The sequence below is a fragment of the Aythya marila genome, assembly GCF_965140915.1.
Source record: "Aythya marila genome assembly, chromosome: 18".
NCBI lineage: Eukaryota > Metazoa > Chordata > Aves > Anseriformes > Anatidae > Aythya > Aythya marila.
Window position 1 is genome coordinate 4,265,054 of NC_139059.1, and position 16,473 is coordinate 4,281,526.

The following is a 16,473-nucleotide window of genomic DNA, read 5'->3' on the forward strand; positions in this document are numbered from 1 at the left end:
ATGACTGCATTCGTTAGGCTAGAGGATTGGTGAGTCCAGGCTCTCATCCCTCTTCCTCAGTACTCAGGAATTTTACTCCAAGGTCAGTTCAGCCTAAAATAAAAGATGTTACATGTGAAAAAGGCAATGAGAGCAGCAGTCTTATCCAAATGCTCTGTGCCCATGTGTACACACGGCCTGTACCAGCTGTTACGGAGTCTGCTTGCTATTGCTCTGGAGGCTGGCACCTCACAGGGTCCCTTTGGTCACCCCTCCAGCTGACAGGGGACACTCACCTAGCAGGACCTGCTGCCTTTCAGGACGTGCATGGTTTGATTTTAGTCATTGATCAAAAATAGCCAACCTGCTTTATTTTCACATCTACTTCAATAGCAGGCAGTCAGGTAAGTGTCACGGCCGCCTGAACAACATCAGAGACCAGCCCAGTCCAGAGGGGTTCTGTGCAACATCTGTGTGATGAGAGGAGAGCCCCAGCCAGGAAGACGTCTCTGCTGCTCCCTCTCACGGCTCAGCCAACCTCACCATCACCATAGTCCTGACCTAATACTTTTCACCTCCTTATTTTTTTCATCTCACGAGCAGAAGTTGAAGTTGCGTTGCCAACCTAGAAAAGCAACATGGAGTTGGTGCTTGCTGCAGCACAGCTCCTGTCTGTCTCACCTGCCTGTTTGGACCTGTTTTCCTTGCCTGGTTGGTACATCCAGAGTCACGGGGACATCCTGAGGACTGGCGGTCCTCACAGAGGGCTTTGCCCAGGGGTCTGGTGAACATCCTTACGCTAATAAAATACAAATAACTTGCCATTGCCACCCAAATTAATGGCTGGGAAGACACAGGGCATGTATCAAATCACACTTAGCAGTCCCAAGGATCAATCCCCCTGTCTGCAAATGGGCTGGGGGAGAAAATGAAGGGTTTAAGTTTTGTCCCCCTCATGTCGCTGCGCCTTGGCCCTCCCACGCCGTCTGCTTTGAGATAAATCTCTTGCGCAGGATTTATCCAGAGCCTTCTCTTCCACGTGCTGCCTGCAGACAGATCTGTGTGTGTTTGCATGTGTAAGTGTTATACATAACCAGCCTGCACTTTCCAACAAATTAGCAGAAATACCACAGTTTTACATTTGCTGCGATCTGCCTGCCAATCAAGGAGGCTCCCGCGGTCCTTTCTGATATTCATACCAGGATCACAGCCATCCGCTGTTTGCTACGAAAACTTGATTCTCTAGGCACGAAGATTGATGGAAACCTCCAGCTGGTGGCATCTCACAAAGAAACCATGGGCTTGGCCTCCCCCCCTGCCTGGAGAGCCTGCAACAGCAGCCAGCAGCAGGGGAGCCAGAGCATAAAAAGTGCAGTAAATAAACCCCATCTTAGCACCAAGGTTGATACAAAAAGCCATAAAAAGCAGGGACAGTAAAAGAGAAAAATGCATGGCAGCCACAAATCCTTGAGGCTGACATGAAAAGGATTTTAATTGAAAACGAGTGCCCCAAACTCCTTCTCCTGAAGGTGATCGGCATGCCCTGGCCTCACAGGATTGTTGCTTGCACATACATGCATACGACAGCTTGTATTCATAGCCCTAAAATGTTCCTGCCAGTTACACACTCCACAGATACCAGCAAGATCTTAGATTCCGCTTCCCCCCAGCCCCTGCTGTTGTTGCATCTGCTTGTTTTACCTATCATCCACCCCGTCCCCGTCTTTGTCTGAGCATACGCTGCAGGAGGAGAGATATAAATAAGGTCAGGATCTCATTTCCAGGTAGCCAGATGTGTGGCAGCACCTGGAGCACATTCCCCATGTCTTGGGCTGTCATGGTGCAGGAGAGGACTCCGTTTGTGGCGCTCATCACCCAGACACCTGCGTGCTTATATACCTGCTTGAGCCATTACCTCCCTTTGTTCTGCTTCAGGGCTCTGTGCTTGGTTTATTAAGCTCAGATGAGCACGGTTACATGGTCCTACACTCAATCCGTGTAGTTAATGTCTGTAGTTACCTCTGGATTCTGGCTGGTTAACTGGTGTTGAATGGGCAGTAACGTAACTGCACCCTGGCACTGCACTTTATGGAGCTGAAGGCATTAAATCGGAATTAGCTGTGTGCCTATTAACAAGGACATCCACCAGTAACCCGTGCAAATGGCCTTTCGGTGTTGCCTGTTTACAAGAAACACCTTGTTATTCTGTAAAATGTTTCAGGAGACTCGAGCCTGCCCACCAGAGCACACAGCCACAGGCCGGCCACTTGCAGGGAGCAGCAGAGCTGCTTTAGCTCTACAAAAATCTTTCGTTCCTCTGCCAAAGCCTTAAATCCCTTTGACGACCTTCAGCTGAACTCCTGGCCTGGCGGGAGGGAGGGAAGGAGCTGTGCAGAGGGAGGGGATGGAGCAGGGGATGGGGAGGGAGGTGCTGGGAACCCGGCGATGGGGGTGAGCGGGAGGAGCGGGCACCTGCTGGGAGGGACGGGCGCTCGGGGTGGGTTTTCCTATCTATGTCCATGCTATGAGCCCGCTCTCTAGGGAACCGGGCACCGGCTATTCCCGGCCCATCCGTCAGCAGCCTGGCTTAAGAGGGTTTTCCTTTCCCGGCTCCCTCTCACCCCTGAGGCCAGGTTTCCTCCTCCCGCCCCGTCCAGCTCCTGGGTCCTTGCCCGAGGCGCGGAGGAAAGGGAGATGTCTGCTGGGGATGGGAAGGGACACGGAGCTCTTCTGTGCCCACATCACCCCATTTGCTCTTCTCGCCAGCATCTCTGCACATCCCATCACCAGTTTGTGCCAGGGGATCACACCAGCACCACATTCACATCTCGGGTGCACCAAGCTGACCCCTCAGCTGCACAAAACCCCCTAAAAGACCCCAAACCCAAACCACCACCCCATTTCTGCATCCTCATCCTTCTGCTCTTGCAAGCTGAGCCTGCCGTTCCCAGCCGTGCCCGCACCCGGTGCAGGATCTGGCCCAGGACACGGCCCTGGTTTGTGCCCAGCTGCTGCCCCGCTCGGCTTCAGCTGCTCAGCGAGCGAGGCAGCGCCCGGCCCCCCCGCCGCAGCCCCGTTGTGCTGCACGGAGACAAAAATATTCACCAGCTGCTGCCCACCTGGTGCTGAGACGAGTTTAGGAAACAGCAACGAGAAACTGAAAATAAAAGGCCAAAAAGAGATAGATGCGGGCCTCGCACCAGAAGTGAGAGCGCTAAAAATAGCGGTGATGTGATCCATCAGTGCTCTAGGTCGTAATTAACCGCTTGAGTGTCTTTGGGCATGGAGCAAGTGTGTCCAGCAATACGAAACCCACAGGAGGCGAACAGCCCAGACGGCGCGTCCCGGGCTCCCGGCGTGCCACCACCGAAAATAGAAGACACGTGGCCGGTCCCCCGGCAGGACAATGCTGGTGGCCATGCAGTGTCACCTCCTGTGCCCCACCTCAGGGACCACCGGGCTCCATCCAACCCACCACCGTGGTGCGGGGACTTTCCTGGGGTGAGCTGCACCAGCACTGGGTGCTTGGCTTGGTTGCAACCCAAGGTTTTGTCCAAACCCTTCCTGGTGCTGGAGGGGGGGGAGCGGTGACAACAGGGGGCCTGGATGCGTCCCGTGCCCCCCAGCAAAGCCCCTCGGGTCTCCTGCTCCAGCCCTCCCACCAGCCTCACGTTTGGCAGTGGCAGTCGCAGGGCTGGATCAAAATAGCACAGCCGGTTCCAAGGCACCTCTCAAGTCAATTTATGCCTGATATTTAGTTTCTGTAAATATAGGATGTTGTGCATGAGATCAAGTGGAAAGTTTCCTTTTTGATTCCTCCGGAAACAGAATTATTTAACTGAGCTGCTATTCCCTGGAAACATTTGACTCAAGTGTTACGACATTGTGATAGAGGAGGAGAAATTCAATGCCACAACAGCAGCCCGCAGCTAATCCATTCTCTTCTGGGACTGGGAAAGCTCAGACTGGGAGAAGGACATTTAAAACCAGCCTGGTTCTGAGAGTAGGTAGTATTTAATACCAGAACAAAATAGGTCAGGTTTTAATAACAAATCTGTGACTTAACCCATCATGATCCTAAACAAAGTCAACACAGCTACAAACCATAAAAAACAGTATCTCAGTGCAAAAGCTCATTTCAGCTCTGTTCAGAGCCTTGGGTACTCAGCAAGATGCCATCTCCTTGTGTTTCACCCCCCATACGTCTGCCTCAGACCCTGCACAGCCTCTCCTACCTCTCGGTGTGGATGCCCCCAGGGCTCTCCAATCAGGCCCAGCAGCTGCATGCATCCCATGCGTCCTTCGGGGTAAGGTCACACAGTGGGGAACAGATGCTGCCTCCCAGGAGGGGTGAGCTGAGCACCCGAGGCAAGAAGGCTGTGAACAGCCCAACACTTTATAATCCATAGGTGTGCTTCTTGCTCTCGCAACTCATCCTGCTTGCCCCAGGTCCCAGTGCTGCAGCATAGAGGACCTATGAGCACACCAAAGTGTGCTGCAGCACCTCAGGGCTGCTTTAGGACTTCAGATTTCATGGGACAGCCAGTACGGTCCTGTCCAGCACAGTCACAGTGCTGGGACCAGCTGGAGAAGACCAACATCAGCTGCAGTGCCATGGCCAAGGAAGCGTCCCACTAAGGTGGTTTTGAGTCAGAAGAACTTTAAAGTCACAATTTTATTTTCTCTCTCTATTTTTGGCTTCAGATTCTTGGATGTCTCCTGCCTACTCCCAAAATGCGTGACAAGGAGTAGGTCTGAGATAGTAACAATATTAAAATGAGTCCAAGTGCAGCATGAGCTGAAAGTTAGCAGGATAAAAGCTCTCAGCAAAAATTGCAGCTGAGGAGCAGCCTCAGGAGAAGACCAGGAGGCAAGGGAAGGTCGCAGAGAGCCTTGAGGGGACGATGATGTATGTGATGTGCTCTGCTCAGCACTGCTCAGGCTCAACAACCAAGGAGGCGAAGTCCAGAGAGGGATGGAAATGACCAGCAAACACAAGAAACAAGGAGAGAAAGTGAAACAACCAGGGCCTGCAGAATACCAACATAGGTGTGGTAACAGTCTCTACGAGTTACTGTAAACAAGTAGGGAACAGGACTGTTTTCTGAATACATTTTCTGTGAAATGGTAAGAGTGTCCTGCCTTGCTTTGCATGACCTGAGAAGGCCCAGCTGAAGTGGTGGCCCGCCTGCCATGCTGCAGCTCACTCCTAATTCCACAGTGAAAAAGCTTCACAGCTGCTAACATAACACCAACCCCTCCGGAGCCTCTGTAGGTCCCTCTTCCAGTTGAAGTCTCCTGCAGCAAGGACACAGAGGCCTTTCAGCCAGCTACCACCGCATATAATGCCTCCTGGCATCACGGTGAACAGGCCCAATATAGCCCAGAGGCAGCACCTGGGGAAAGAAAACCAGACCTGACTTCTGGAAAATGCAACTAGAGCAAGAAAGGAACCAACAAACTGTGAAATGCTTGTTTGCCTTGTGCTGATCCTCACCAGAGGTGGGCCTGGGGAGAAGGTGAATCATTTGCGACTTCCAAAATGAAGTGATCCGTGTTAACAACCACAGTTATTTATTGACTTCTTTGGGGCATGGAGCCTTATCTATCCAAAACACACGTTTGTTCTCAGGGATCAGAGTAAAGGCACTGTTCCTGAGCCAGACGTGTGAGCACTGAGCGTTGTAACTGAGATTAACCACGGGATGTGTGGGACAGCACAGGGGGCAGCACTGCCTAGGGGAGCAGGGAGAAGAAGGCAAACCGAGGTTATAACCAAGCGGCTCGGTGCCTGCAGGGTGTGCCTGCCCCGGGCAGTGCCCATCACACCTGTGCATGGCAAGGAAGAGGCAGGCCAACATCCATCTTCTGGGAAATGGGAGCACACAGGCTTGTGAATAAGTCATTTCATTGAGCCACATACAGGAGGAGGAAGAAAGAAATCAGACATTTCCCCCCATTTTCCAAAGCTCCTGATGCTTCATTCGTTGTTGCTGCACTTGTTGTTCGTCTGTGGTAATAAAACACGGCCTCGGACAAGTGCCAGGGGCCCTCAACAACCAACTCAAGGTTACTGTGGGGGCAAATCCTACTCCTCTCGTTCCTTCTTGTGCCCTTGATTCAAGGCTTGCAGCTTTCCTAATCCCCAGGGATTGGAGTGACTTTACGTGCATGCTCTGGAGCTTGCAGGCTTGATGCTGTCAAGCCCAGGAGTCATTTTTAGGAAGAGTCTCCCCAATGCTCCGAGCACTGGTTGTGGGTATTTTTTTCTGTTTTGACTGCTGGAGGCTTATGCAGTTTCCAGCAAGCGTGCAGACCCCAGGGAAAGTTTACAGACAGATCAACAAGCCGTACAACATTGCTTTGCTTAATTACTATTTATGGATGCTTAAGCATCACCCGCAGCATCCTAAATGTCCCCAGACCATGGTTTCAAAGCCACCCTTCTAGCTGACACGCTGACTGAAGCCCGCCCCGGGAAGCTCAATGCACGGCGTGGTCCAGGTGCCTGTCCTTGTGCCACCAGCACAGCTCTCAGCATTTTGCTCATCTCTGGTGCTCATCCCAGCCCCAAGTGGACCAGGACAGTCCCTGCACAGCTGCTACCAACAGAAAAGGTTTAGCAATCCCCAAGTGAGGACGTTTGATAGAAACATTTCATTACTACTGCAAACACTTCCTAAAGCATCCCAGAAAGCACAGCGCTGTTGGGCAAATAAAATCTCTAAATAACTCCAAGCTATTAAAAGCCAGTGGGTTCTTGCACCCTCCACAGCCATAAAACCTGCAGAAATAGAGTCTCTGGATGCTGGTGCTATTTAAAGGAAGAGCACAATGCACGTCTTGTTTGTGCCATCGCCGTGTCACCGTATGGTGACGTGGTGCTGGCCAAGTCCCTCAATAACTGTGTGCACGGCCGTGCCCCATGCTCTGCTCACCTCCAGCTTTCCCTTCTGAGCGTCACCAGGCTTTTGGAGGGCGCTGCCAGCACAGGGCCGGGGCAGCGTGCCGGCACGCAGGGTAAGGAGTGCTTCGGAGCCAATATTTCTGTTAAGGGATGATCAATGCTCAGGCTTATTCCAATCAGATACTATTTTGTTGTCATTGTTGTTGTTTGTATTTTTAAACAGGAGCTATAAAATCCAGGAAACGTGGATTTATGACCTATAAAGGGTTTAGTTAAAGTTACATAAGCCAGTAGGTTGTAGGTCTATTTACTCAGATGGGGCTGCCATCCCAGGCACCCGCAAAGCTCATTTTGTGGCATTTCTTTCTCTGAGCTCTGCTAAAAGCACAGCGATGGGGGGCTGACAAAGGTTTCAGAAATGGGGGCTTACTGACAGGTGGGCAGCTACTGCGAGCAGACAGTACCAGCGTTCAGCCTAGCTGCAGCACATGAAAAACAAACACGTCAACCTCTGGCCCTGGTGTTTGCTTTAGATGCAAAGTTTGCTTGCTGTGAGGAATGACAAGAGAGATTTCTTTCTATTTCTATCAAAATCTTTGAAGGAGTAAATTCCCCATAGGGTTGCTGCAGGAGGAGCTGGTCCCAGGGAGGAGGTAACCCAGGGCACTGCAGCTGCTCTGCTGTGGGACCAGGCTGCTGGATGCACCAGGCTTTGCAGCATCATGGAGTCTGGGGGTTTGTTTATTTGTTTTAAAGGAGAAGTGATGAGAGCTGCCCAAGATCAGCAGAGGTGGGGCATGAGATTTGCTTAAAAAGTGTCATTTGTACAAACATGAAGGGAAACTGCAGCAGACGGGTTGATTAACAAAGTCTGCTGTGCCTGTTGCCCGAACACCAACCTTCCCTGGAGGAAGGCATGTGGCACTCTTGGGCCAGTATTTGGGGATGGAGCAGCTGGAGGACGAGAAGAGCAGCATGGAAAAGCCTCTAAACCACACCTTGCTTGAGCTGCAGGTCCTGCGCATGACAGTCAGTTACGGAGATGATCAGAGACAGTGACTTGCCACTCATGGGCAGCACAAGCCCCGGTGGTGCCACTCACCTTCCTCCACGAGCTGCAGCCCCTCCTGGGGACCTGCACCTTTCTGGAAGAGGAGCTGGTTGCAGCCTGCAGCACATCCCCTTCTGTTCACAGCTCACTTGCAGCGATTCAGCCACAGCTTTGGCCCAAAGTTGACATTTGGGGCTTTAGCGCAGGTCCAGGTTGCTATGGTGAAATGACCTTCCCAGCACCCTGAAAAGTTCAGAGATTTGGCTGAGAAACAACTCTTAAAAATGCTTGCAAAAGCCAGACAACCACTTTGCTATTTCAAGCTGACGACAGGTCGTTTTGGCAGCACGTCGGTACCCAAACGGCAGCAAAGCTGTTTCCCTGCCCCTCTTTGCAAGCCCCAAATCTTTACTTTCTCAATAAGCAGTAGCACCAGTGGGAAGCATGGGGTGCAGGTTCACTGGCCAGGCACTGCCAGGGATGTTCCCGGTGCCACCTCCCCTCATTTAGACTTTCTCTTCCCACATACAGAAAACCACAGCCCTGCAGGAGGTCCAGGACAGGCACCTCAGGCCTGGTGCTCAGCACGGGCAGCTGCCCTGCGGCCAGAGGCTGGGCTGCAGCATCTTCTCTCCCCAGGAGGAACGCAGCACGGCCACAGCCCAAAACCCAGGAGAGCACTTTTGGTAGGGAGCACCCACACAGTGCTTATTTGCAAGCTGAGTCAACCCGGCTGTAATGGTTTTGTGGATGCCACCCAACTCACCTCTCTCTTATCCCAGGGATTTTCATTATCTTTTGGGCAATTTTGACAAGAATTCAATTTTCCCTGCCCACGCACGCATCCTGCTGTTCTCTCATTGAGCACATCAATTAGCAGCCAAAAATCTCCTCAGCGCCGTGTTTCTCTGGCATTCAGCTGTAAACACCCTTCCCCACACGATTACCCACCCAAAGCAGTGCCAGCCTTCCCTGGGCATGGCCCTGAGGCCTACAGCCTGGTGAACCCGGGGTCTTCAGGATTCAAGGCAGCCCATGAAGAGGCAGAGCCAAATCCTCCCTGGTTCTAGGCTTTGAGGAGGCTGGCTGGGCCTTCTCACTTGACCCCGGTTCTTGTCATCCCCCAAGGTCTCTCTGCCATCCCAGGGAGATAAACCATGACCTAAAGCAAGCAGCGGCAGCACCACATGAAACCCCCACCTCCACACAGCCCCCAGAGCTCTGGGAGAGGACAGAAGTTAACAGGCCTCTCACTGGATATTTACTGCAGCCAGAGGAACACCCGGAGGCTTCCCAGCTGCCTTTGCACACCGTGGAGCTCTCCCAGTTCCTGCTTTTTATTCCTGCTGGGCTACAGGCAGCTATGCCATTTTCCACAGATCCAGCCCTTTCCAGAAGGCAGAGGCTGTTTTCAAGGCCTGAAGGCCAACAAGTTATGGTGTAGCCAACATGCCAGGCCCAGCTTGCTCTTCTCCAGGCACTTGTCACCATGACACAGGACACCAGGGCTTTTGGACTGCCCCAATGCATCACCTTTTTTTTTTTTTTTTTTTTTAATCTTAACTTCAAAGTAAAAGTAGGCTGATCCTTGCTTTGAAGGGAGTCACCCCCAGGAGCCATGTCTGCAAGCCAGGCCACGGGGTACCACAATGATTAGAAGTTGGTGCTCTCAAAACCCACACAAAAGGCCACCACACCAGCACCCAAAGAGAGCCACAGTTAACACACACCACACTCATCCCCATGGACCTTCTGCTCCCAGCTGGGTGAAGAGGCTGCTGGCCACCACAGCACTGGTCCAGACACAGGCACGCAGTGGTGGCAGCCCCGTCCCCACCAACACGAAGGGAGAGAGGGAGGTTAAAACCCCAATCCCAGCTCTAGTGGCCCCAGAGGGAGGTTTAAACCCCAGCTCTGTTGGCCCCATGGCCACTCAGACGCAGCACTCCCAGTGCCGGCCCCTCTGCACCAAGGTGGAAGTGAAAAGCAGATGTGGAATCCAGGACGGTTTCCAACTTTTTCATTTTTTTTCCTCCTCCTTATTTAAGCCCCAGCCCTGAGCCATTAACAAAGCAGAAGCCGCTGGGCACAAACATCTCGTGCAGAGAGGGCAGCAGCAGGGGAAGGCAGTAGTCCTTCCCTTGACCACAGAAGCCACCTGCAAGCCCAAAAGCCTCAGGGCTGTGGGGTGGAGGAGGGCTGTGGTGCTTCTGTTCTTGAAGAGAGGCAAGAGGAGCACCTCCTAATTAAGCCGGGCTCATGCTTCCATAGTCTTTAAAATAGGAGAAGCGTTTTTATTCCATGCCCCAGCTGCAAGGGGCTGAAGAGGTCCCAGCACAGGGGCTCCACCACACCACAGATCAGCCGCACCCAAGGCAGAGAAATCCCCACAACACAACTTAAACCACAACCAAGGGGAAGGCAAGGGCAAGCAATTTTCTGAACCCTTTGATGATCAAACACCCCAATTCTCCTTTTCTTTGTTCGACCGCTGACACAAGATCTCCACCTTCTTAGAGGAAACCCAAAACTTGCATGTTGGCAGGCAGGCAGGGAGAAGAGCCGTACCCCAGCACAATGACTTCTCCTCCAGGTCTGCATGGAGCCTTTGAATTCTTAGAGCACCACCTTGTGTTTAAACACAACACAGGCAGTCCTGAGGGTTCTCATCCCACCTACAGGCACAAGCAGCTAACAAACAGTCCACATCACACCACTCTACAACAGTGTTTCAAAAAGCAGGGAAACAATTCTTCTCAGAATTAGGTTTGTCACTTCAATGTCTTTCAAACAAGTTAATTGTAACCAGGCAAGATTGCTACAAGTCCTGAAACTGGAGCATGGTCCAAGGCCAAAAAGCCCCCTTCATTCACCTGCAGAAGACTTGAAGGTGCACTCCTGCCTCAGAGATGATCATAAAGTTAAATAATGTTCACAGACTGTATTGCTCAAACAGCTTTCAAACACGTTACAGGATGGTGAAAGGGAAGTGATGGCAAAAAGAATGCCTCATTTTGGTTTAACATCCCATTGCAGAAAAAAAGGAAATTCACTCTCTTTCACTAAGCCTGAGGTTTAATTTCCAGCAAACAAAGTACTTTCCAATAAATAAAAAACACATTCAGGCAAACATTTTCACTTCTTTTGATTATTAACATTTTACATACTATGATTTGAAGTTGGCCGCTTCTTCTTATAGGAGACAGACCACTGAGATTTTTAAAAACTTGCTACAGAAGCTGTGTTTTTCCTGTTACCATCATGTTCATTGGTGAATAGCTGGGGCATTTATCACGGCTTAAAACTTCAGTTTCCAAATATCATTTGATAGAATTGTAAGCTGTGGTGCTATAGGCACTTTTTAAATGAAAAATCTGAAGAATCAAACTACTTATCCACATGCACAGCTGGGCTAGGAGAAGAAAGCTTAAACATTTGCCCAGTAAAGATTTTTCTTGATGCTTCTTCATATTTAATACACACACTCTTATGAGCACAGTGCACTGACATGCATGTGAACAGACACATCCTGAGAATAAACACTGAGGGAAATGTCAGCACATCTGTTCTGGAAAGGCAACAAGGCAAAGATCTTGCAAGAAAATTCCAGTAAATGATCAAAAAGAATCTCTGCGTATGTTAACACGAGGTCTTTGCATCCTAGAGATAATCAAAAGCAACTTTATATAGGCTTTTCAATATGGTTTGAGAGAAGCAAGAGTACATCAGCACACACAGGCAGGGGGAACAGGCTAGGCAGCAACATGCCACCAGCACACAAGAGGACAGAATGTTGTTGCACAAGGAGGGCGCCACCAGAACCCGTTATAACAAAGGTTAACCAAATATTTTCAGTGGCATGGCCAGTTCTTACAGACTCAAGATAAAGTGCTGGGACAAACAGGGGTAGAACGTGGCAGATAACCCAGGAAACAACTGAAAACCTGGTTCTAGCCATGAGCTTTGCTTCTGCAGGAGAAATCAGTCACCCAGCCCTCACTCTTCTGCCTTGTAAATATATGATTTCCTGTGCTGTGCAGTAACTAACCAACATGCTTTTGGGCTTAAATGAATTAAGCCAGTTCTTTTGTAAGGTGCTAAGAAGTTTGGAAAATAAATTCCAGTGTCAGTGGCTACCTCACCTGAGCTGCAGTTCAGTGGTTATCCATCCTCTAGTCTTAATCTATGAATCAGCAGGTTTGTAGGCTATACAGGAGATGAAGAGAGCATTTAGGATCCAGTCAGTGTATGCAGTTTTTCTTCAATTTTTTTGCTTAGGTCCAGTATGAGATACCAAGATTAGAGCAGTTGTGGGACGACTCAAATAGATTACCCGTATTTATGATAGCAATATTTAGCTGCTAGTGTGATGCCTTCTGGTAGCATCAAAAGCTTTTGAAGTTAACACAAGACCACAAAGAAAACACCAATCAGATGCATGTTTCATATACATATTTATATATATTTCATGTACAAAGTTACATTCTGAACCCCATGGATTCAATAATAGAAATAAATACTGAAATAACTACACTGCTATATGAGCTTTTCTGCTCACAGAAGCCTCAAGTTTTAACAGACAGCAAGTTTAACGCTGTAGTATCCATCTTGGATTACAGAGGCAAGTAAAATTCAGCGTAAAGTGTCCAACAGACAAAACTTTCAAAAATTACAGACCATAAAATGTTTAAAATATGTTTAAAAGATTGAGAAATGTGCATCAACAAAATTAATAAAGGAAACTTAATCTTGTTAGAGGGCGGGAGAAACATTTAGTGTATAGAAAAATGCTTTGAGGTGCAACATAGGTTGTTACAATATGGCATAACCCTGTTAGAAAAAAACATTTAATTTCCCTAAAGAACTGTATTTGAGTTTACCGTGTCTTGTTTTACAGATCAGGGCCTTCACAAGACCCTGTTGAGACAGGGTCACTTACAAGAGTGCTAAATCAGGTTTAATCCTTTGGTAACTTTTATAATACTCACATGGAAATAAATATTCAGTTACACAGCATTTTAAAAGACGCACGTTCTTTAGAACAGTTAGTATAATAAAACAGATTTAACATTTGTTTGTTACTAAGGCAGCCTATGATAAAGTGTCTACGCTCTGCCAGCTCTATCTGATCCAACGCAGGAAGACCTTTACAAGAAATGGACAATGCAGCAGCTTATACAATGCATTTCACCTTTACCATGCAAACACCCTTACCCAGGCAAGTAATGTGCTGCATATTTTGTGCTCGAAATGTTTCCAAACTATTAACAAGCTGTAGCTATCAAAAGATTAGCTCCTATTTATATGATGCTTTAATCATATATGAGTGTATGCATAAACATTCTGGAGACTGGTTTTTAGGGGTGTATTCTCATCTCAATGCCTGGGGCTTTCCTTGTTTTACTCACCATTCAAAGTGACCTTAAGTCAGAAGCATATAAATCCCAGTGCACTGCAATAAGAATAAGGATCCATTTAATCTACTGTACCTTAGGACAGGGGATAGTTTTTAGATGAGAAATACAGAGAAGTGCACATGCCTTTTATCTACACCAACAGTGGTACATAGTTAATCTATTATTTTCTTTAAAAACCTGTCTACTTTTGGACAGAAACAGCCGTTGCTGAAAAATCTGCTGAAGTTGGTCCACTGAGGTGACTAAAATGGCACGGTGGACCAGATACATTTGGCAAAAAAACAGGTACACACTTGCCAGATTTTACTGCTCTATTTGACAGCAGTAAAGCCATTCAAAGAAAGCTGATCATTTCATTAATAATTACAAATAAAATGCTATACAAGAACCAAGGAATGGAATTGTGCGTTTGGTTGTTTGTTTTTTTTTGAGAACACAAGAATGCGACAATCAACCAGTGAGTAAAAGCTTTGGAGACTGTGCTTTCTGAAGAAAAATGAATTTAAGATGGCAGGAGAAGCAATGAAACTGCACCACTCACAGTGAAGATTCTGCACAACTGTAAAAGTTTAGACAGCATTTTTCTTAGACGTCTAATTTCATAAGTTAATTCAGATGTGCTTCAAGTTCAGCATACATTTCTACAGGAGTTTTAAATAGGCCTCTATAAGAGCATTAAGTCAGTTTACCTTCTGTATTTGTATAATTTTTAAGAGCTCCCAGACTTCATAATTACGCCAAAGTAGTTTGAGTGACATTAAAGATGAATTTGGAAAGCAAATTATGAACAACATGCTCTCATCACTTTTGGCATTCTGAAGAGAAAAATACTACCAAGATATTAGACTTCTTTAATAAGGATTTTTTTTTACTACATAGTTCATGTCCTAAATACATATTTACGAGAGGAACAGCTGTGTACAAAATATGTTGCTTAAAAAGTATTTATACATATAAATCTAACCAATAGACCTGAATGGAGTTTTTCTGGTTTATCAGCTATGATATGCATTTGAAAAAGCTGCCTAAATATATATTTACACAATAGACCTCAGCTAAATGTGTTCATTTAAAAAATTAAGAAAATATATAAACACATGTTTGCCTGATAGACCAGAACTGCTCCTATTGCATAAAAATGTTTAGGCAGTTTTAAAAAAGTGTGTCTACATTTAGTCCTCTGAAACTGTTCAGTTCTCTCACATATCAATTTACTAATTCTTCTGCTAATCTGAACAGAACAGTCCCAGCTTTTGGGGGGTAAATGCTGGATGTTTATTAAAACCCCTCAAACTTGTATATTCTAGCAAATAAATGAAAGAGCAAATCTAGGTTTTAAAATAGTCTGAGGAACAGAAGTCATGAAGTGTTTAACTTAGGTTTGATACTAATGTAGGAAATTCAATGTAAAAGGAAGACAGTCTTCAACTCACACTTATGGTTAAAAAAATAGACGGTGAGTAGACAGAATGTCAGCCTGATATTAGAGTCTCCTGACTTTCAACAATTTACTCAATCCTGCTAACATGGTTAAACTTCTTTTGGGTGGGACTAAATGGGAGTATGCAGTTACAAAAAATACACTTTGTACCCTATTATCTGGCACTAAAATTCCTTTACAATCTCACTTGGGCAGAATGCATTTTTCCTGTACACTCTCAGTCTTTTCTCATGCTCTACTTGAGGTCTTTAACCTTCACACATGTAGTGCCTCATGAGTTTGACCAGCTAGGCAGAGAAGATCATTCTAGTGCTTAGGACATAAGGAGTTAAGACAAGAAAAGAAAAAGAAAATGTATCCCCTGGTTCAAGAATTCTGCAATTGTTTTCAAATTTAAATCATCCTAAGGATACCCTTTGGAAACAGTCATTCACATGTATCCATGTCAGGGAAATGGGAAAACACTATGCTCAAAATTGCTGATCGAGGGCAGCAGTTCTCAAACTTTATGGTTCAACAGTGAAAACATGTTGTTTTATTTAAATATTGTCATAATTTCTATACAACCCCTTTCCCCCCACAATTTTTGATGAAAGTAACAAATTAATCTGTATACACTAGGTAAGCAAGACTTTCCAAGTTTGAAAACAAAAGCTGAAACAGTTTGCTTTAGCCCTCACTGAATATTTGGATGAGCCTTGATAATCCATCTGATTTTTTCTTTTTTAATACTCTGGGAATAACTTTGCTGTTTTACTACTCAATGCATTATACAGTGAAATGAAGCTCAGTTGAAATAAAGCCAAACTCAAGTGAGACTACCAAAGAAGTGAACTATATTAGGTTGTTGTGGTACAGTAAAACTAATGTCTCGATTGCTTACTATGGTGTGCACACCAGTTTTGAGAAAGTTCTGATTTCATTATACTGTTCCATGTAACAACGGTGCAGTAAAACAGCACAAGCTAATTCCTGTATAGTTAAAGGTATGACAGATTTGCAATATAAAGTTAAACAGCAAAGAAATGCTTCAACATCATGTAGTGAAACATGTTTCACAAAATAAAAAAACATGCAGAAGCTTTTTTTTTTCCTTTTTAGTTTTTAAGGTCTCCAGCTGCATCCTACAGGCTCACTCACTGCCATACATTACTTGCCACACTATCAAGTGACTCCTCTCAGCTTTGGCTACAGAAGGTTCTAGTTGCAGAGCTTCTCCAAGGAGTTCAGATTCTCCACCTTCATCACCTGAAAAACAGCAGCTTTGATTCAGACAGATAAAAACATTTTTAACACCAAGAGGAGCAAAATAAATGACATCTAGATTTACAGCTCACTACAGATAGTAGTTGCCACTTGCTCCTTTAAAGGAATATTCACAATCTTCAATATGTAAGTTACAAACTGGAAGTTTGTTGCCTAATTATTTTGAGCCTAGTATTCTGACAGTTGCATTCTGCAGACCTAGCCCCACCACAAATTAACTGGAGTTTTGTGAGTATCTCAACTCTACGTATTTCTTTACCCCTAGCTCTTTGATGCAAGAAAGAAACGGCCTAACTTGCAAACCTGCAGCATCTTTCAGGAGGAAATGGAGATGGTTATGCTACAAAGTGCACTAGCATAAACACACAAACCACAAAATGCTCTAGAAATATGGGCAGTAATTGAGCACATA

General features: G+C 46.7%; 1 protein-coding gene across 6 annotated transcripts in view; it reads right to left on the bottom strand.

The window, feature by feature from the left end:
• Nucleotides 1-12,372: 12,372 nt before the first annotated feature.
• SPAG9 (sperm associated antigen 9) overlaps nucleotides 12,373-16,473 on the bottom strand; it is a 62,580-nt gene continuing 58,479 nt past the window's right edge. For all 6 annotated transcript variants that reach the window (XM_082775222.1, XM_082775218.1, XM_082775221.1 and 3 more), the window contains one exon: nucleotides 12,373-16,043. In XM_082775222.1, the coding sequence (XP_082631348.1) occupies nucleotides 15,928-16,043 (116 nt within the window). In that variant the 3' untranslated portion in view covers nucleotides 12,373-15,927. The remainder of the gene's footprint in view (nucleotides 16,044-16,473) is intronic.